The 18,023-nt window shown below is 36.4% G+C and overlaps 1 protein-coding gene across 1 annotated transcript; it reads right to left on the bottom strand.

The window, feature by feature from the left end:
- Positions 1 to 1,350: 1,350 nt before the first annotated feature.
- Positions 1,351 to 13,313, bottom strand: DIRAS2 (DIRAS family GTPase 2). Its single transcript, XM_072611746.1, has 3 exons — positions 13,198 to 13,313; positions 12,725 to 12,825; positions 1,351 to 2,115 (listed from the first exon to the last, which is right to left on the bottom strand). Exon 3 carries the CDS (start codon positions 2,076 to 2,078, stop codon positions 1,479 to 1,481), a length of 600 nt encoding a protein of 199 aa, XP_072467847.1. The 5' UTR covers positions 2,079 to 2,115; positions 12,725 to 12,825; positions 13,198 to 13,313; the 3' UTR covers positions 1,351 to 1,478.
- Positions 13,314 to 18,023: the final 4,710 nt, after the last annotated feature.

The raw sequence follows: 18,023 nt of genomic DNA, 5'->3' as shown, positions 1-18,023 counted from the left end.
TTCATTTTCTTACTTGCCAACTTGCAAACAGGAAATATTTTTGAGAGGGACATTTGAAATTTTTTGTCTAGCATCCATTTAACTGTATTGAAATTAAAAGAAGCATTAACAGATTCTGCTGAATGGGAATTTTCAGAGAGAATGTCCAAATAAATACAGTGATGATGACCAAAACAGGATTGAGTGTCCTCAGCCTGGAACAGAAGATATTAATTGCAATGTCTACCACCCCATTAGCACTTTTGAAGAAGCAGCAATATCTATAATTGAGTTTGGAGAGTGGAAGATACTCAGGAAATCATCTGAAGAATGTGGTAATTGTTTCTAAAGTGAATACTACAATTGACAAGTTTGAGAAGGCATTTGTAATGGAATATGCTGGCTAATTTGCTATCAAATGATTCTGTTTTCCCGTAATACACTTCTGAGATACCTTTTGCCAAAAAGAAATTGAACATGTTTTTTAAATTTCAAAGCATTTTGAAAAATAATTGTGCTTCTTTATCTTGGTTGATTTTTATGCTTTTGTCATCTAGGAGTATATAGCTAGAGATATTGATGTGAAGTATTTTTAAAAGTTCCTTTAATTTTTTTAGCCTGAAGAAAAATTATTGCCCTGTAGGTCAAACTAAGGAATTTTTAGTATTTTTTTCAGTCCTTGAACTGAATTCAAATGCAACAGGAAATGGAATTTCAATTCACACATATATTAGAACAATCTGATAATAAAACCAAGAAACTTCATAAAAGTGCTTATCACTAAATATTAAATCTAAAAAGTCCTGACTAATAGGAATATCCAATTCAAGAGAAACATCATCACTAGCTATTAAAACTCACAACAATGCATTTAGTCAGCCTCCAGCTAGAGAGGCGTTAATGTGAAAATGAGAATCAAGCACCTTTTGGAGAGGGATGGGTAGTGTATATCATTCTTACTCATTAGATGACACAATATCATGCTTTTTTCTTCACTCTAAACCCTACCATGAAAATGAGGGCTCCATATGCTGAGCTGAAAGAAATGCCCATGTTGTAGGGGGCAACCTTGAAATAAATAAATGTTACCTTGCTTTGACATGTATTTTAGATATTTATATCAATTTGTATAATCATCATTTCCATTTTTCATCTTTAGAATTTGAGAATCATTATTCTAATTTAAAATAATAGTCCTATGTATCTGTTTCTGGAGCATACAATTAATTAACTAGAGTATTCAATCTTTTTGGTTTCCTTTATTTCCTGACAGAATTTGTGATCTTGCAGAATGATTAGTTGTTATTTATGTTATTCATGAAGTCAATTACCCTCTTTGTGAAAAAGAATAGATTTCTGTTAAAGCAAACATTTTTAGTCAATGGGCATCTTTAATCACTAGGTATTTTTATCTTTAAGTTTAACATAGACATCAGTGAGGATTGGGGAGGGGCATGTAAAAACAATAAATATAGACTTGCTTGAAACAGGCAGGGCTTTCACATGACCACACATTTACCCTTCAGTTTCTCTTTCCTTTTCTGCTGCTTACTCTTCTTTCCATCAATCTGAAGACTCACAGTCCTGCGTTTCTCCAGGTTTAGTAGCTCTTGAAAGAGTTCTTTGACATTATGATTCATCTTGGCTGAGGTCTCCATAAAGGCACACTTCCATTTCTTCGCCAAAGCTTCACCCGCACTGCTCTCCACCTCTCGGTTTGGACTCTCGTCATTCTTGTTCCCCACTAGCATGATTGGAATGTTTTCCACATCTCCTTTGATCTGACAAATTTGTTCATAAATGGGTTTGAGTTCTTCCAAGGACTGTTGACTTGTGATAGAATAAACCAAGATAAAGGCATGGCCTTTGGAAATAGAGAGGCGCTGCATTGCTGGGAACTGATGGCTACCTGTTGTGTCAGTGATCTGCAAAGTGCAGATACTTTTATCACAGCTGATCACCTGGCGATAGGTATCTTCAACAGTGGGGATATAGCTCTCTCGGAAAGTGCCTTTCACAAACCTCAACACTAAGGAACTCTTGCCAACACCTCCTGCTCCAAACACCACTACTCTATAATCATTGCTTTGTTCAGGCATGTTGTTTGACAGCTTTAATGCTCAACTTGGAAAATACCTAAGGAAAAAAAGATATATTTGACACAGTTAATCAGATTCTCCCGAGGAAAAAAAACTTAGCCATTTCTGAAAAAGCAAACAATTAAGTTCATTGATTAAATGTAGTGAACTCTTAGTTTTAATAGGCTTATCCAAGGGTAGGTTGGCAGGTCCAACCTTAATTTCATTTTTTTGTTGCTCTTGATTCAGGAGCTAGAGACACTAGGACCAAAGCAACAATTTTATCCTTGGTGGTTACTTGGTCTGAGGTGTATTACTATGTGAAATTCTACTACCCTATTTAAGAATTTCAGGATATAACTTCAAGACTAATATTAGTTCTTTCTGGATTTGAATCTTGGGTTTCTAACTTTCTCCTAATCCTTCTTTGGGAAGAGATTTCTAATTTAGGGGACACAAGGTAACCTAAGGCACAGTTTCACAAAAGTAGCATGAAATTGTTATCTTTTCTGCTTAGAGAAAAACAAAGTTGAAGGAGATGCAATGTGGCACAGAAGAAAGAGTAACGGCTTTAGAGTTAGAAAACCCCAGTATGAATCCCTGCTCTCCTATTTATCTCTGATGTCTTGTGGTACGGTGATAGGACAAACTCTTCCACATTTTTCAAAATCACGTTACCAAATGACATTGGATTTGAAAATTACTTAGAAAATGTCTTCCTTTTCCCTTGATATTCTCAGAATTCTCCTAAGGTTTTTCAAAAGCAAACAGAACAAAGTGGTTTCTGACTCAATATACAAAATAGAAACACAGAAGGTGAAGAAAATAAAGGGCTAGTAACACACGCAAGACATAGCTAGAAAATTACACTATACAGATACCTAATTCAACAGCATTAAATAAAACTTCATGGCACATGAAAATGCCTCCCAGTACAAATGATGCGTGAGAGAAGACAATGTTCTTCTTATTGAATTAAAATATTAAAGTCATGTAATTTGGGATTTTTAATCCAAAAGTACATTTAATCCCAAAAGTACATTTTTAATGTACTTTCAAAGGCATCCATAGAGATTCAAAATTAAGCATTAAAATATAAATTAAACATACAGTAAGCAAAACCTTTGCACACTATATCAACTATATTATTAACTATCTTGGAAGTATCAAGTCAGGAAATTGTGCAACTCCAGAAGACTATAAGTTGTAGAGAATTTTCTGATCCATACTGGCAGAGTAAGTTTCCTCCAATGCAATAACAGCTCCAGTTAAAATAAAATTGGAGTTATATTTAGTGTTTAGTCCTGAAAATGCGGAGGGCAAGAGTGAAAGAGAATATATGTTAGACTAGGTGGTTAGGGAAGAATAAGAATCAGTAAGCAGATGAAAAGCCCATGGACATGCCATCTGGTACTTCATTTTTGACATTCTTTCCAAATTATACCTGGGCTGGAACTGGGTAACTCTGAACACAGACGATTTCAACCAATCCTGAACCAAAGTCCTTAGGTTCTCATAAATAGCTATGGAGCAAATCCAACTGTAAGTAATTGGGGGAAAGGGAATTAGGAAAACTTTTCTAAAAGCCCCTCAAGGTATGCCAGAAACCAGATACTACAGAAACAAATCCAACGTTTCACTAAGCCAAAAATATTAATCAAATTAATGACACTCGTATTTATGTTAGGCTTTTGCTCTTTGTACCATTTTGATGTTTAGGAAGTTCCATTTGCACTGAATATATTGTAATTTTTTTTATAAATGGAAGTATTCAAGAATAGTTGGAATTGTGAGTCAGTAAATGAGAATTCTGATCCCACTTCATCTAGAGCAGGAGTTTTTAACCTTTTTAGTATCATGAACCTCTGATCGTCTGGTGAAGTATATGACTCCCTTGTCAGAATGTTTTTAAGTAAGTTAAAATACAAAGGACTATAAATGAAAACAGTTATATTAAAATATAATGATCAATTTTTTTAAAGCTCAAAGACCTCCAGGTTAGAAAAACTTGATCTAGAGCTAAGGGACTCAGAGCAAAATACTCATTCTCCTTAGGTCTCAATTTCTCTGATAGGGGGTTCAAGTAGATCATCTCTAACTTCCCTTAAGCCTCTAAATCTTATGTTTAAAGACCAGGGCCATTTTTTTTAAAAGGAAATATATTCTTAGGATATAGTTACACCCCTTTCTTTTCTAATCACAAACTCATTGTGTGAAAGGTGCTGAAGAAATTAACATAAAAAAATAATTGCTGCTCTAAAGAAACTTACATTCTATTGGGAGGAAATAAAATGTACACCAATAAACCACTTTAAAAGGTATGCAAAGTGACTGGCATTTACTTTAAACCCAATCTTACACATAAGCATTCTTTATAATGATAACCTTTTTAAATCACTTTCGATCTTAAAATTAATTTACCAAAGATTTCCTCAGCTTCCTACCATCTGGGCTTTGGGCTTGCTTTTCTCTCTAGAAATCTCCAATTGTCTCCTTTTGAGGCAAACAATGCAGGGGATTAAGTTCTTTTCTAGTGCTACTATGCCTCTCCCTCTGGCTCATAGGATAAGAGAACATGAGAAACAGAAGGATCTTCTGTCCAAACACAAACACAAAAAGAATCCCCACTATGTAAGCAAAGATTTTTGCTTCCTTTTTCTTTCCACAAAGAATCAGGAGAATAAAAAACATCCATGACTTTGAAAGGTACAAAGCCCATTGCCTCTTTCTACTGTGTTTTTCTGATTCCTTCCTTTCTTTCATTTGACAGAACTCACTTCTCTCTCTTCCTTTCCTCCAGTCTCTGCTTGAATAGCTGTCCCCTTGCCAAGGCCAAACCTTTAAGATACAACTTTCACTCCATCCTTTCCACCAGATTGCTCCCTTAATTATTGTACCTCTCTCTCTATTTTTTAATCTCTTCCAGTCAATTGATTCTTTCCCCACTTACTTCAAAAATGTCAGGTTAAAAAATCTACACCAGGCCCTATAATCCCCTGAAGCTATTATACTATATCTCTCCTGGCTTTCTCAGTGACTGAACTTCTACAAAAATTTATCGGTACAGTGCTTATTCCCCCTCCCACTTCCTCAGCTTTCCCTTCTCATTTGAAGATGACTTACAGTTCTGTACATCCAACCCCAGTTTGAGTTCCAGTCTCACATCACTAGCCACCTATTGGGTATTTCGATCTGGATGCCCAAGAGACATCTCAAACTAAAAATGTTCAAAGCAAATCTTTTCTCCAAAATCCTACCCCTTTTTCAAAATTCCCTATATATGTCAAGGGTACCACCATTCTTCCAGTTGATAAACTGGGAATTATCCTTGACACTTAACTCTCCCTCACTCTATATATCCATTCAGTTGCCCAAACCTGCCATTTCTCCATCTCCTTCAAAACCATCTATATCTGACTCCTTTCTAGTCATACAGCTGCCACAGTTGGATTACTACAGTAGCCTGCTAATTGATCTCCCAGCCGTAAGTTGTTTCTCCCACTCAATTCATCCCTACACAGCTGTCAACGATTTTCCTTAAGAGTGTATCTGACTATGTCATTTCCCTATTCAAAAGCTATAGTGATTCTCAATGATTTCCAGGAAAAAAAAATGTCCATTATTCTATTTGATTTTTCAAGCCCTTCAAAACCTGACTCCAATCTGTCTTCGAGTTTCCCTGTATGTTATTCCTCTCCAGACTCCATTACCAAAACAACAAAAATTCTGAATATTTATAATCTGGCCAAATTTTCCATAACAATCTCAATTTTAAGAAAATATAAATAAATCTACCAATATATATAATATACATAACATATATAATATAAATGTAATGTATGTATGTGTGTATATATACATGTATATTACATATATATCATTTTTTTTTAATGAACCCATAGAAAGAATATTTTTCATTCAGTGAAATGCAGCTGCTGTGGCTGTAGAGGAGCCAAAGAAGATTATAGAAGAAATACATTAGCAGCATGCTTTTCCACTGCTGTGGGCTACACCCCAAATGAAGATTCCTTTGGACTTTCAAATGTGTATTTAAATCTGGCCCCCATTTTAGTAGAGAAATAAAGCTTCTTTCTCTTTTCTCTTTAATGATTGCTTTCATTAAGTTAAACAAATCTACTTTAGTAGCTGAAAAGAAATATATTTCTCCAAAAAAAATGGAATCTTGTAAGTATGAAAGTAGCTTTTCAAAATCTAATTGCCTTTGACAAAAACAAGGTCAGGCCAAATTTTTTTACTTAAGACATCTAGCAACATCGAGTGGCTTCAAAGAAAGTAAAACTACTGTAGGAAAATACACATTCTTAACAATCATTTAAATGTATTAGCAAACATGTAACTGCTCTTGCCAGGACAACGGCATTGTGGCATCATTTAATTTGTCCAGTTTACTCCCTCAAATTCATAGCACCTGGACTGATGAAAGAAAGACTACAAAGAGAATGCGTTCTGGAAGGCAAAATGTGGGGAAAGCAGAATTAGGTGCCCAAACTGCTTACCATCCTCAGACTTTTCTGAAAACAGAACTTTTGAAACAATGATTCAAGAAGACACAGTTCAAACAGAATTGCTAATTGTTGGGAGACAAAACTCAGTGATTTGATTGATGGATTCACACATATACAAGCACAGTCCTATATACATAGATGCTTGAACATTAGGATGACCCACACTGATGGCACAGCTAAGGCGTGACTGACAACCAGCAGCCCTGACAACTAAAATAAGGGGGACAGGTAGTTGTGTTTGGTTGATATAGCAACCTCTAGAGTTGGGTGATGGTCATGACAAATAAAAAAGAAGTTGAGATGATAACATTTCCTTCCCTTTTTCTTTGTGAAGAAGGAAGGGGTGGGGGAAAGGCTAGAAGATATTATGGAGCGGAAAACATTTAACCATCATAATTGTAACTATGAATGGAATTTATTTATTAATAAACTGGAAGAAGATAGGAAAATGGATTCAAAAGTAGACACCATCAATATACAAGAAACATACTTGAAACATAAAAATTCGTAGTTTAAAATGAGTGGCTGAAGCAGAATTTATTTTTCTCAAGCATGTCCCACTGTTACAGAGTAAATCATTTCTCATTTTTATAAATTGCTAAATAGCTAGGTGGTGCAGTGGTTAGAGTGCTGGTCCTGGAGTCAGGAAGATCTGAGTTCAAATCTGACCTCTTCTGCTTGCTAGCTCTGTGACCCTAGTTCAGTCATTTCAGTTTCCTCAAGTGTAAAATGGAGATAATGAGTATCTACACCACATGGTTGTTGTAAGGATCAAAGGAGAAAATATATTAAATAATAGACACTATGTAAATGTTATTCCCTTCTCCATCTAGCACCCAAAAAATACCACAGAACCAAAAGATTACTGGCTGCAAATACCGCATATTTTGCATATATTGCAAATATGCTAGAATAAATAGTGGCAAAGGAATGGACAGAAATCATGGGAGAAAGAGAAACCACTGTGAGCATACATTGGGTGCAGCCAACTGCCACAGGAACCAGGGCTTTTCCTGTTTAGACACCAAAAGTGGGGCATAACCGAGAGACTTTCTCCATAGTCAGTTGGAGGAGGAAGAATGTCTCTGAGAAACAATTTCCTTATTCAGATATATTAAGCACTGAAATGGCTCATCATCTTCAACACAGATCACCCTCAGCAGTAATCACTTCATGGTCTTTCTTAATGAACCAGGCTGTGTTGGTGCTAGGATCTCCCCATGAGTTCTCAAGGTAGAGGACACACTGTGCCTCCTCACCCTCTGTCTTCTGGCATTTTTCTCTCAAATCACTCTAAGAACAAGCCAGCAGCATTTATACAGTTCATGACTAGCAGCCAGTGAGATACTGGGGAACTGTCCACACCTCCATGACAATCCTGACATAGGCACAAATTTCATCATGTTACAGTAGTCTAAATATTACTCTTATGGCTAAAAAAAAAAGCTGAAACTCAGCCAACTTGAATCACACAGCTTGGAAACAGTAGAATCAGGAGTTTATTTCAGACTTCCTTTTTCACTATACCATGAATTTTCATCTATAAAGTGAGAATTTTGGATTAAATGATTTCTTAATGCACTAAAAATAAAAGTACAAACTTTGTGAGGATTTTGAAGACTCTGCTCTATATCCAAAGGATGAAGCTTACAACATGCCACTTCCTATTCTCCAGAGAAGTCTGTGTGTGTGTGTGTGTGTGTGTGTGTGTGTGTGTGTGTACTGTTTACTTAGTATATATAATGACACTTCAGTATATAGGCAGAAAAGTGTGAAGAATATAATCCTTACTCCCAACGCAATACGTTATAATGTTACGTACATTTAGGCAGCTAGGTGGTACAATTGATAGAGTACTGGGTCTGGAGTCAGGAAGACTCATTTTCCCGAGTTGAAACACCTCCTAGCTGTGTTACCTACAGCAAGTCACTTAACCCTGTTTGCCTCAGTTTCCTCATCTATAAAATGAACAGGAGAAGGAAATGGCAAACTATTCCAGTATCTTTGCCAAGAAAACGCCAAATGGGGTCACAAAGAGTTGGACAAAACTGAAAAATAATTGAATGGTATATATTCATATATGTGTGTGTGTGTATACATACACACACATATATAGTGTTATATATCTAAATGCCACAATAATGTTATGCATATAAATGTTATAATGAAAACTCTTAGGTGCCACATCATTTGACTCTTCCTTTTTTTTTCTTTTTTTCTTTTTTTTTTGACAAACTGGAGTCACTGAAAACAAAACAAAGCAAAGAGGAAAACGACAATTTTAGAAGGTTGGATACAATTTAATGTAGCCTACTATATGTCTTCTAAAAACTCCATGGAAGTTCATGACATGCTTTGAATCTTACAGTACCATATTGTCTGATTCCTTTTTCAAAAATCTGATCCCAAAATGCCTTTCTAATCCTCTTTTTTTTAAATAAGCAGACCAAACCACAGGACTCAAATTAAAGCAATTTTTAATTAAATAGAATAGTAATGGCAGCAAATAATCTTCTTTCCTTTCTCCTTACAATACAGATTCACTTTCCTACAGATTGCCATCTGGAAGAGGGAATTTGAGTAGCTTGGATAAGTCATATTCTGAAGGCATAACCCAGCTGAAGCATTCCTCTGATATCATCAATATGATATTTCTGGGAGCTACTATTTAAATTAACTATGACATTCTACCAGACTTTTTGGCCTGAAATTTCTCCTCCATTTAATTTCTTACCATATAAACAGTTCAAAGAACCTAATAAAGATAAAATGGAACAAAAAATATGATGTCATTTGAAAGTGTTTACAATCAGTTTCATGGCCTCAGATAGCATATAGCCTCAGGTACATTGAAAATAATGTCTAAATTAGCTTTAAAAGAATTTTGTGTGCTAATAAAAATGTGACAAAAATAGAAACTATCAAAGATGTCAATGATAAGATTATTTAAAAGGAACAGATTGAGCAGGGATTTTGTCAAACCACTGTTATATAGTTCCAGCATAGTCTTATATAACCTATGAGCTTTTGAAAAGTGAAAGAAATATAGTGGAGAGGAAAAGAGACTAAGGCAAATACCCCAGCATAAAAGTAAGCTGGGAGTTCAATACCCTCACCTCAGTCAGTTAGTCAACTAACAGAACTGATTAGATTTTTAATTTTTTTTAAAGGTTCCTATCTGTGATCCTTTTATCAAGTTTAAATTCCTCTTTATTTGGGTTAATAAGAGAACAGCTGATTGGCTAACCAAACAGGTTAACTATGGATCTGAGGGCTTAACATGGTAAAGAAATTTCAGCCATTCAAAGGGGTCCAGCCAAGTGGTGAAAAATAGGGAATTTTTTTCCAGCATGGAAATTAAAGATTACAAACGGAGAAGAAGCCATTCTTGAAAGGAAGAGGGAGTTTGTACCTGTCTCTCCTCCTTTCCCACCATTGACTTTCCTTGTAGAAAAGGGACCAACAATGTATAATGAATCCAAAAAGGAGTAGACAAGTACCAATGACAAACACAGATAAATATTAATACAACACAGGAGGATAACCACATTATAGAGGAAGAAATATGACTTTTTGGTGGAAAGAATGCCAACTATCAAAAATTCTTGAAAGGTATCAGTTATCAGAATCTAACAGACCTTCAGAATCTTAACTCTACGAAAAGAGAACAAGACTTCTCCCCACCCCCAGTGCCAACCAAGATTCATAAAGTACTTCTTTATCTTGTGTTCATTACACATGTGTCTCACAACTATTATACCTTTAGTTTGTGCCTCTCTCCCCAAGGACCTCCTGTTTTCCTTCATAGATGAGTATTTGATTATAGGAACACTTTTATACTGTAACTAAGTCTCCACACTTAAGGAACAATTAGAAATAGAGCTCCACAGGATGATGTCATTTTGTCTCCCCAAGCATTTATTCCAAAATAAAGACAGTAGGACAGAAATGCCTATCTTAGAAAAAACAGATTTGATAGTTATAATTGAGCAATAACTGTGTTTTTAGTTCATATTTTTATTGATTTCAAAAATTCCTTATTTTCTATACCTTACCCTTTTCAAAAGAGATAGAAAAGCTCCTTCCTTCTCCACCTAAAATGATTCTGTAAATTTTTTTTAAAAAATAAATTCACTGATCTTGAATAATGCATCATTTACCTCTGGGAAATATGATCCTTTTGTCTAACATTTTGGTTTGGAAACATATATTCTTTTATAATTCGTTGGTGTGGCACCTTTGGCCATAAAATACAGAAAATATAATATATAATTCCCTTGTTGGTAGAAAGACTAAACATATTTTGAAAAGAGGGTCTGTTTTCAGTAGGCCATCAATAAGTGTATAATATTAACAAGGTCAGTTTCGAATCAGACTGAGTTGAGAGGTTCATGACCAATAGCAAATTTATAAAACAGCTTGTTTTCCTCTCCTCACTGAGGAATGACATCAATTTTTCGTTCTGTATGAAGTCTCTTCAGCAACCCAGAATTAGATCTGTGCTTTCTGATGATGCTACACAACCATCTTAAAGCTGTAAGAGGAAAGGAGTCCCAGGATTTCTATATTTGCCAGCAGTGACAGAAGAAATTCATAAAAACAACAGTGACTTCTGTGGGAGCACTTATTTACCCATTGTCACGGTGGGCAGAAATAAAGCCACAGCCAAGAGAGGCAGCATCTCATCACGCTGAGTATGTGCTAGGAGTTAATAAGAGAATCCCCCTTTTTTTCATTTTACAAACTGGTTCATCTACTTTCTTCTCCAATTAAAACTCAATGTGCCAGATTTTAAGTGGGTTATCAAAATTTCCTTGCCTTACCTCAATTTGCTCATCTACAAAATGGGGGAAAATCATACCTGTAATACTAACCCAACAGGGTGTAAGGATCAAAGGTGATATAAGTCAAAATGGCTTGCAGATTTTAAAGCTATAAGTATCAGATTTGTAAACTGATCAATTCTGGGTCACTTTGAACTCCAGTCCATAGGATCAGTGCACACACTGATCAACTAACCCCTAACAAATTGCTTTAATTCTAATTCCATTCTCCCACTTTCATTCCCCCTTCTCTGGCCCAGATTCCATTAAAGAAAACACTCATTGGTATGTTTATGAAAAGTCATGTTTCAAACCTTCCTGGGATAGAGGTGTTAGACAGAAAATTTTTAAAAATAGGTTTTCTTTCAAAAAAAGCAAGCTGATGAAAAAGGCCAGCTGAGACACAAATACAAATTTATGAAAGAAAATCCTACCAAGACAGTTATATCTTATTGTTGTCTTTCTTTACCCAAAAGAGCTTATAGGCTCATTTTCACCTCAACAGGCTTGAAAACCTCTCAGATTACCCAGGAAATAAAATTAGATGTAGTGGACAAACCATACCTCAATTTTTCAAAAGGCAAATATCAATATATTTCCTTTTCCAAGGGCAAAGAACTAGCATGGATCTACATTCCTTAAGCTCTAAATAGCATATTTTTTTAAAAATCAGTTTAAAGGTCTCCTTTTTTTGTCTTCTGCACTTACCTACAAGCCAAAAGAGATCTATTAGTCTACCTGTGTGAACATATAGATAGGCAGAGAAGAAATACTTTTAAAAGGAAATGAAATATTTGAAAAGAGTAAGGATTAAGGAAAGGTATCTGAGGGGGGGAATCCAATTAAGCTTTGATTTCTGCATGTCTCTACATGAGTACAAATGGCATGTTCTATTTCTGTACTGGCAAGCTGTTCTGTATCTCCCTTTTGGCTATGGTTTTTAGTACCTTTTTTTTTCAACTGAGTAACTCAACTTCCTCATCAGCAGGAGCAACTGTCCACAGAATGTGCTTTCCCAAAACACTAAATCTTGTTTTGGAAGGAACAGCATTGGAGATACTCTCACTTTTCCTCTGTAGAGTATTTTTCTTTTTTGAGACAAAATGTTTTGAGAATACCAAATTATAAGAAATGCAGTTTTTAGCTAGATAAAACTCGTCACTATATCCCTGACCTGCCTTTTCAGATTTCTAAATGCATTTATTTTAATGTAATCACTTGGAAAAAAATATAAAACATTTTATCATATACATATACAGTAAAACAATAGTAAAATGATACAGTAAGACAATAGTAAAATGAATAAGAAATTATTTACCTGAGAAGGAACACACTGTTAAAATATTCTTCAAGATATTTCTCGCATAGCAAAGAAACTCTCCCCTAACCCTCACTGCACCCCTCCAAAAGCAAGGTTTCCTGTAAAAAAAACAAAAAACACCTCAGTTATGTGGTTTGATTTTCATAAAAATGTAGCCTTGGTTGCTGCTGCTGCTGTTGCTGCTGCTGCTGCTGCTGCTGCTGCTGCTGCTGCTGCTGCTGCTGCTGCTGCTGCTGCTGCTGCTGCTGCTGCTGCTGCTATGAACCTTCTGGGTACCTAGTCTCGGAGGATCCTCTTCAGCTGGTTTCCACAATGTGATTCTAGCTTTCACTCCTGCACTTGGTAAATGCTCCTCTCACTTTCTGTGTGTGGTCTATAGTCAATCTTTTTGTTGGTTTATTTGTATTCTGCCTCTATAATTCCTCATTCCCACCTTTCTTCCCCTTCCTCCCTCTCTTTTCCTTCCTTACCTTGGCCCTCCTTTCCCATTCACCGTTTGTTTCTTGCAATCTTTGTGCTTTCAGGAAAGGATTAACTGTAACTGCTGCTTTTGATGCTGTTTTAATGGCGACTGCAAAGCTCAGCCAAGCTTTCAAGTGCCACCTACTGAATGTTTTAGGAATATTTTTTGAAGAACTGGAATTTTTTGGTCATGTAAGCAAAGGTAATCATTTCTTTGCAAAGCATTTTACTTATGTTGACTTCTTTATATTCATTATGATGCATCACTACCTTTATGTCATGATTGTTTCAAATATTTCACAGAAACGCGTACCCCAATCTTCCAAAAGGCAGATATCACGTAGAACTATCCTTATTTTATAACTGACTTTAACCACACGAGCTTTCTTTTCTGTTTTCAAATATGGAATTCATGCCCACTCTTTTATATGGCACATGTTACTCCATTAAGTATATAATTAATAAATATGATAATCCTTCTAAAGGAAAATTGGGTAGGCTAAGATTAATAGAATGACTAAAGCTAATAGTACTAAAAATTCCTCTCCATTCAATAGCTTCACAGTAAAATTGCTAGAAAATGATAGTAGGGCATATTTTTTAGATTCTATTTTTGCAGTCTTTTATCACAAGAAGATTTATTAAGATTCAGAAATATAGAAAGGTAGTCCTATTTATGAAAATTTTTCCATGGTTAAAAATATTACCAAAATACATAGCCCAAATGGCAGAATTTTCCTTTTTTGTTAAAATATAACCTCCTTTAAAAAAATCAGTCAACATTAAAGTATCACTGAGTAGCCGTAACAAGTCTTTGCTATTACAAATCTGAAGGTAATCCACAGTAATCAAATAAATCAAATCAGTTGTCAAATTGATTTGATTAATAATTTGATAAATTAATTGATAAATAACAATTAATTTGATAAATAATTAAATTGATTTGATAAAGAAATTATTTTTCTTTACTTAACCCTTTCACAAGTTAGTTTCCTGATCATTTTTAGATCAGAAATGAATATTTTCTTGACTTTTTTAACTTACAGCTTTGCATTTTCTGTACCATGATATTTGGGAAGGCAATCAATAGCCTATTAATTTATCACTGTGTCAGGAATACATAGAAAGACAAAATACAATACCTGATCTCAAGGAGCTCAAATACAATGTCAAATGTGACATGCCAACACACACACACATACACACATACACACACACACACACACACACACATAGAGAGAGAGAGAGTCAGTCAACAAACATTTATTAAGAACCCACTATGTGCCAGGCACAGTGCCAAGCCCTGAGAAGACAAAGAAAGATACTAGTATCAAAAGATAACAGAATACATAGCATGAAGAAATGAAAGGTGGGAAGGGTCAGCTTATGAAAAGCTTTAAAAACTAAACAGAGTTTTCTATTTGATCCCAGATGTGATAGAACACCACTTGAATGTATTAAATGAATGGTGATATGGGCAGACTTGCCTTTTAGAAAAATCTGTTTGACAACTGAGTAGAAGGTAGGCTTGGAGTGGGGAGAGATTTGAGGCACAGAGACCAACCAGAAGGCTATTACAATAGTTCAGGCATGAGGTGGTGAATTTTGTACCAGGGTGGCTGCAAAATCAGAGGACAGAAGGGAGCACATGAGAGAAGAGATGTAAGGGAAGGAAGAAATAACAGGACTTGACAATTGATTGGATATGGGATGTAAGAGAGAGTAAGGAGTAGGGAATAACACCTAAGTTGCAAGTCAAGGTGACTGAGAGGATGGTGGTGCCCTCAACAGTGATAGGAGGGTAGGAACTGAAGGCAAAGATAATGAGTTCCACAATATTGAGGGAGAAGACAAAAGGACTCAGGACAGAATGTGAAGGAAACCTGTGGTTTAGAGCCTGGGTAATGACCCAGCCAAAGAGACTAAGAAGGTGGGGCAGTTTTGCCAGACTGTTAGGCATCAAAAAAGTATTTATTAATTAAAGTGTTATGTATCAGAGAGTGTGATAAGTGCTGGAGACACAAACATAGGCAAAAAAAGTCTGTCCCCATCATTCTGGAGCTTACTTTCTGATGAGGGAAGACAGCACATAAATGGGAGCTGAAAAGAGGCAGGGATAAGACAAGATGTCAACTCTGAAGTAGAGCCAGGAGGAGAATGAAGGATGACCGGCCTGAGCCCTTCTCCACAAAAAATAATATAAAAAGCTTCAGAAGGAACTTACCCACATGAGAAGGGAAATGACATGGCAAAGGGAAGTTAGGGTCTGACAGAGTCAGAGGCATAGACAGGAATGGAACAAAGGACAGAAAAGTTTCATGAAAACTAGTAGAGAAGAGAGTATCTTAGAGAAGAGGTGATCCACAGTGAGAAATATAGAAAAATATACAGCAATTGAGATATCATTGTTAGTTTTTAAGAGAGCAGCTTGACTTGAATGATAAAATCCAAAGGCCAATTGCAGGGGGCTTGGGAAATGAAGAAGAGGTACCTAGGGCATTTAGTTTTCCCAGGGATGTTAGCTGATCATGGCACATGAGCTATAGGATCCCTAAAGGATTTTTCAAAGGTGGAAGAAATGTGAGTTGGTAGGTAGGTAGCAGGGAAGAATTCAGTAAATAGGGAGACATTAAAGATAAGAGAGAATGGGATGATAATGAGGGAAATTTGCTAGACATTTTAGGATAGAATAGGAAAAAGGATACATATAGAGTGGTTTGCTTTGGCAATGAGAAGGGTCAATTCTTCACATGAGAGAAAAGTGAAAGAGGAGATAATGGGAAAAGGCACTTGAGTGATGTAAGCAAAGTAGGAGGAGAGAATTAGGAGCTCTTGGTGAAAGGCCTCATTTTTGCAGGGAGGGAGACTTAAGGTCCTATTCTTAATATCTTTTCAAGATATCTTGAGACAACAAATTGTCGGGAAAAGAGTTATAGAATAATTAAAGTGGAGTTAGAAAGGAACAAGCGTTTATTAAGCGCTGACCATGTGCCCGACCTTGTGCTAAACACTTTATAGTTATTATCTTGTTGATCCTCATAACAACCCCATGAGGTAGGCACTACTGCTGTTGTTCAGTTGTTTCAGGACTCTTCATGATCCCATTTGGGGTTTTCTTGGCAAAGATATCAGAGTGGTTTGGCATTTCCTCCTCCAGCTCATTTTACAGATGAGGAAACAGTGGCCAACAGAGTTAGGTGACTTGCCCAGGATCACACAGCTATTAAGTATCTAAGGCCAGTTTTGAATTCAGGTCTTTCTGACTATCCACTGTACCACCTAGCTGTCCAATGCTGCATTTGGAATCAGAAGGCCTGTATATAAGTTCTGAGTCTGCCACTGTTTCATGGGTAGCTAGGTGGTACCCTGAATAGAGTGCTGGACCTGGTTCAAATCCACCCTTAGACCCTTACTAGCTGTGTGAACCTGGGCAAGTCACTTAACCTTGTTTGTCTCAGTTTCCTAACCTATAAAATGAGCTAGAGAAGGAAATGGCAAACGTCTTCAGTATCTTTGCCAAGAAAACCCCATTTGGGCTCATGAAGAGCCAGACAGAACTGAAAATGAGTGAAGAATGACAATAACAAAGGTGTTTCATTTCAGAAGTCTATTTTAAGTTGTTTTCTTCAGTGGATTTTTTTTTACCTCCTTTTCCATTTGGCCCATTATACTTTTTAGGGAGTTGTTTTCTTTTTCCATTTTTTCATGCTTCCTTTTCCAAACCCCTGACTCTTTCTTCATGATTCTCTTGCATAACTCTCATTTCTTTTCCCATTATTTCTTCTGCCTCTCTTATATGATTTTGAAAATCCATTTTGGATCTCTTCCAGGAAGGCTTTTGGGGTCTAGGACCAAATCATATTTCTCTTTGATGCTTCAGCTGTAAATCTTTTGACATTGTTATCCTCCAAGTTTGTGTTCTCATCTTCCTTGTGGCCATAGTAGCTTCGTATGGTCAAAGGTTTTTTTTTTTTTTTTGCTCATTTGGAGCCTGTTTTGTTGCTTTTAAAGCTGAGTGCTGCTTGTAGGGTAAGGAGGAACTGTCTGAACAAGGAGTCAAGGGGATGGTCATTGGTTTGCTGTGTGCCTTTGGGGTAGGCAGTTCACTTGACACGGTGGAGTCACTTGGCCTAGTCTAGCAGGCTGTGCCAGGGCCCTCCACCAACCTGCTGCACTGGGGCTGGAAGCCTCACAGATGACCCACTACACAGCTGGCCTGTTGAGCCAGAAGCACAGGGCTGATCCGTGCTGGTACTAGGGGACTCCTGTTCACTTGCCTGGACACTCACTGCCTATGCTAGGCTGCACTTCCACTTTACCTAAGTAAAACACACCTTTCTTGCAGTCCTTTTAAGTTATCTTAGTCTGGAAAATTATTTCAACACATCCTTTTTGGGTTCTGTCACTCCAGGATTCATTTTGAGGTGTGATTTAAAGTTATTTCAAGGGAAATTGGGGAACATTTGGGCAATTTTCTACCTTTTTGCTACCATTTTGGCTCCACCTCCTCAGAATCTATTTTAACATCTGTAAAATGAAACTGATAATCCTTGCATTACTTCTCTCAAAAGACTATTGAAAGGCTTAGTAATGTTATCTTGCCCTACAGGACAAGAGAGAAGATGGGGATAAGAGAAGGGAGGGATGTGAGAAGGGAGGGCACATTGGTGGAAGGAGCAATCAGAACGCAAGGCATTTTGGGGTGGGGGAGGGGAGAGATGGGGAGAAAATTTGGAACTCAAAATTTTGTGTAAATGAATGTTGAAAACTAGAAATAAAAAAAAATTTAAAAAAAGAAAGACTTAGTAATGTATAACGTATGCAATAAACACAA

The sequence above is a fragment of the Notamacropus eugenii genome, chromosome 1, assembly GCF_028372415.1.
Source record: "Notamacropus eugenii isolate mMacEug1 chromosome 1, mMacEug1.pri_v2, whole genome shotgun sequence".
NCBI classification, from domain to species: Eukaryota; Metazoa; Chordata; class Mammalia; order Diprotodontia; family Macropodidae; genus Notamacropus; species Notamacropus eugenii.
The sequence above is the reverse complement of the archived record's forward strand: the minus strand, read 5'-3'. Positions and strand labels throughout refer to the sequence as shown.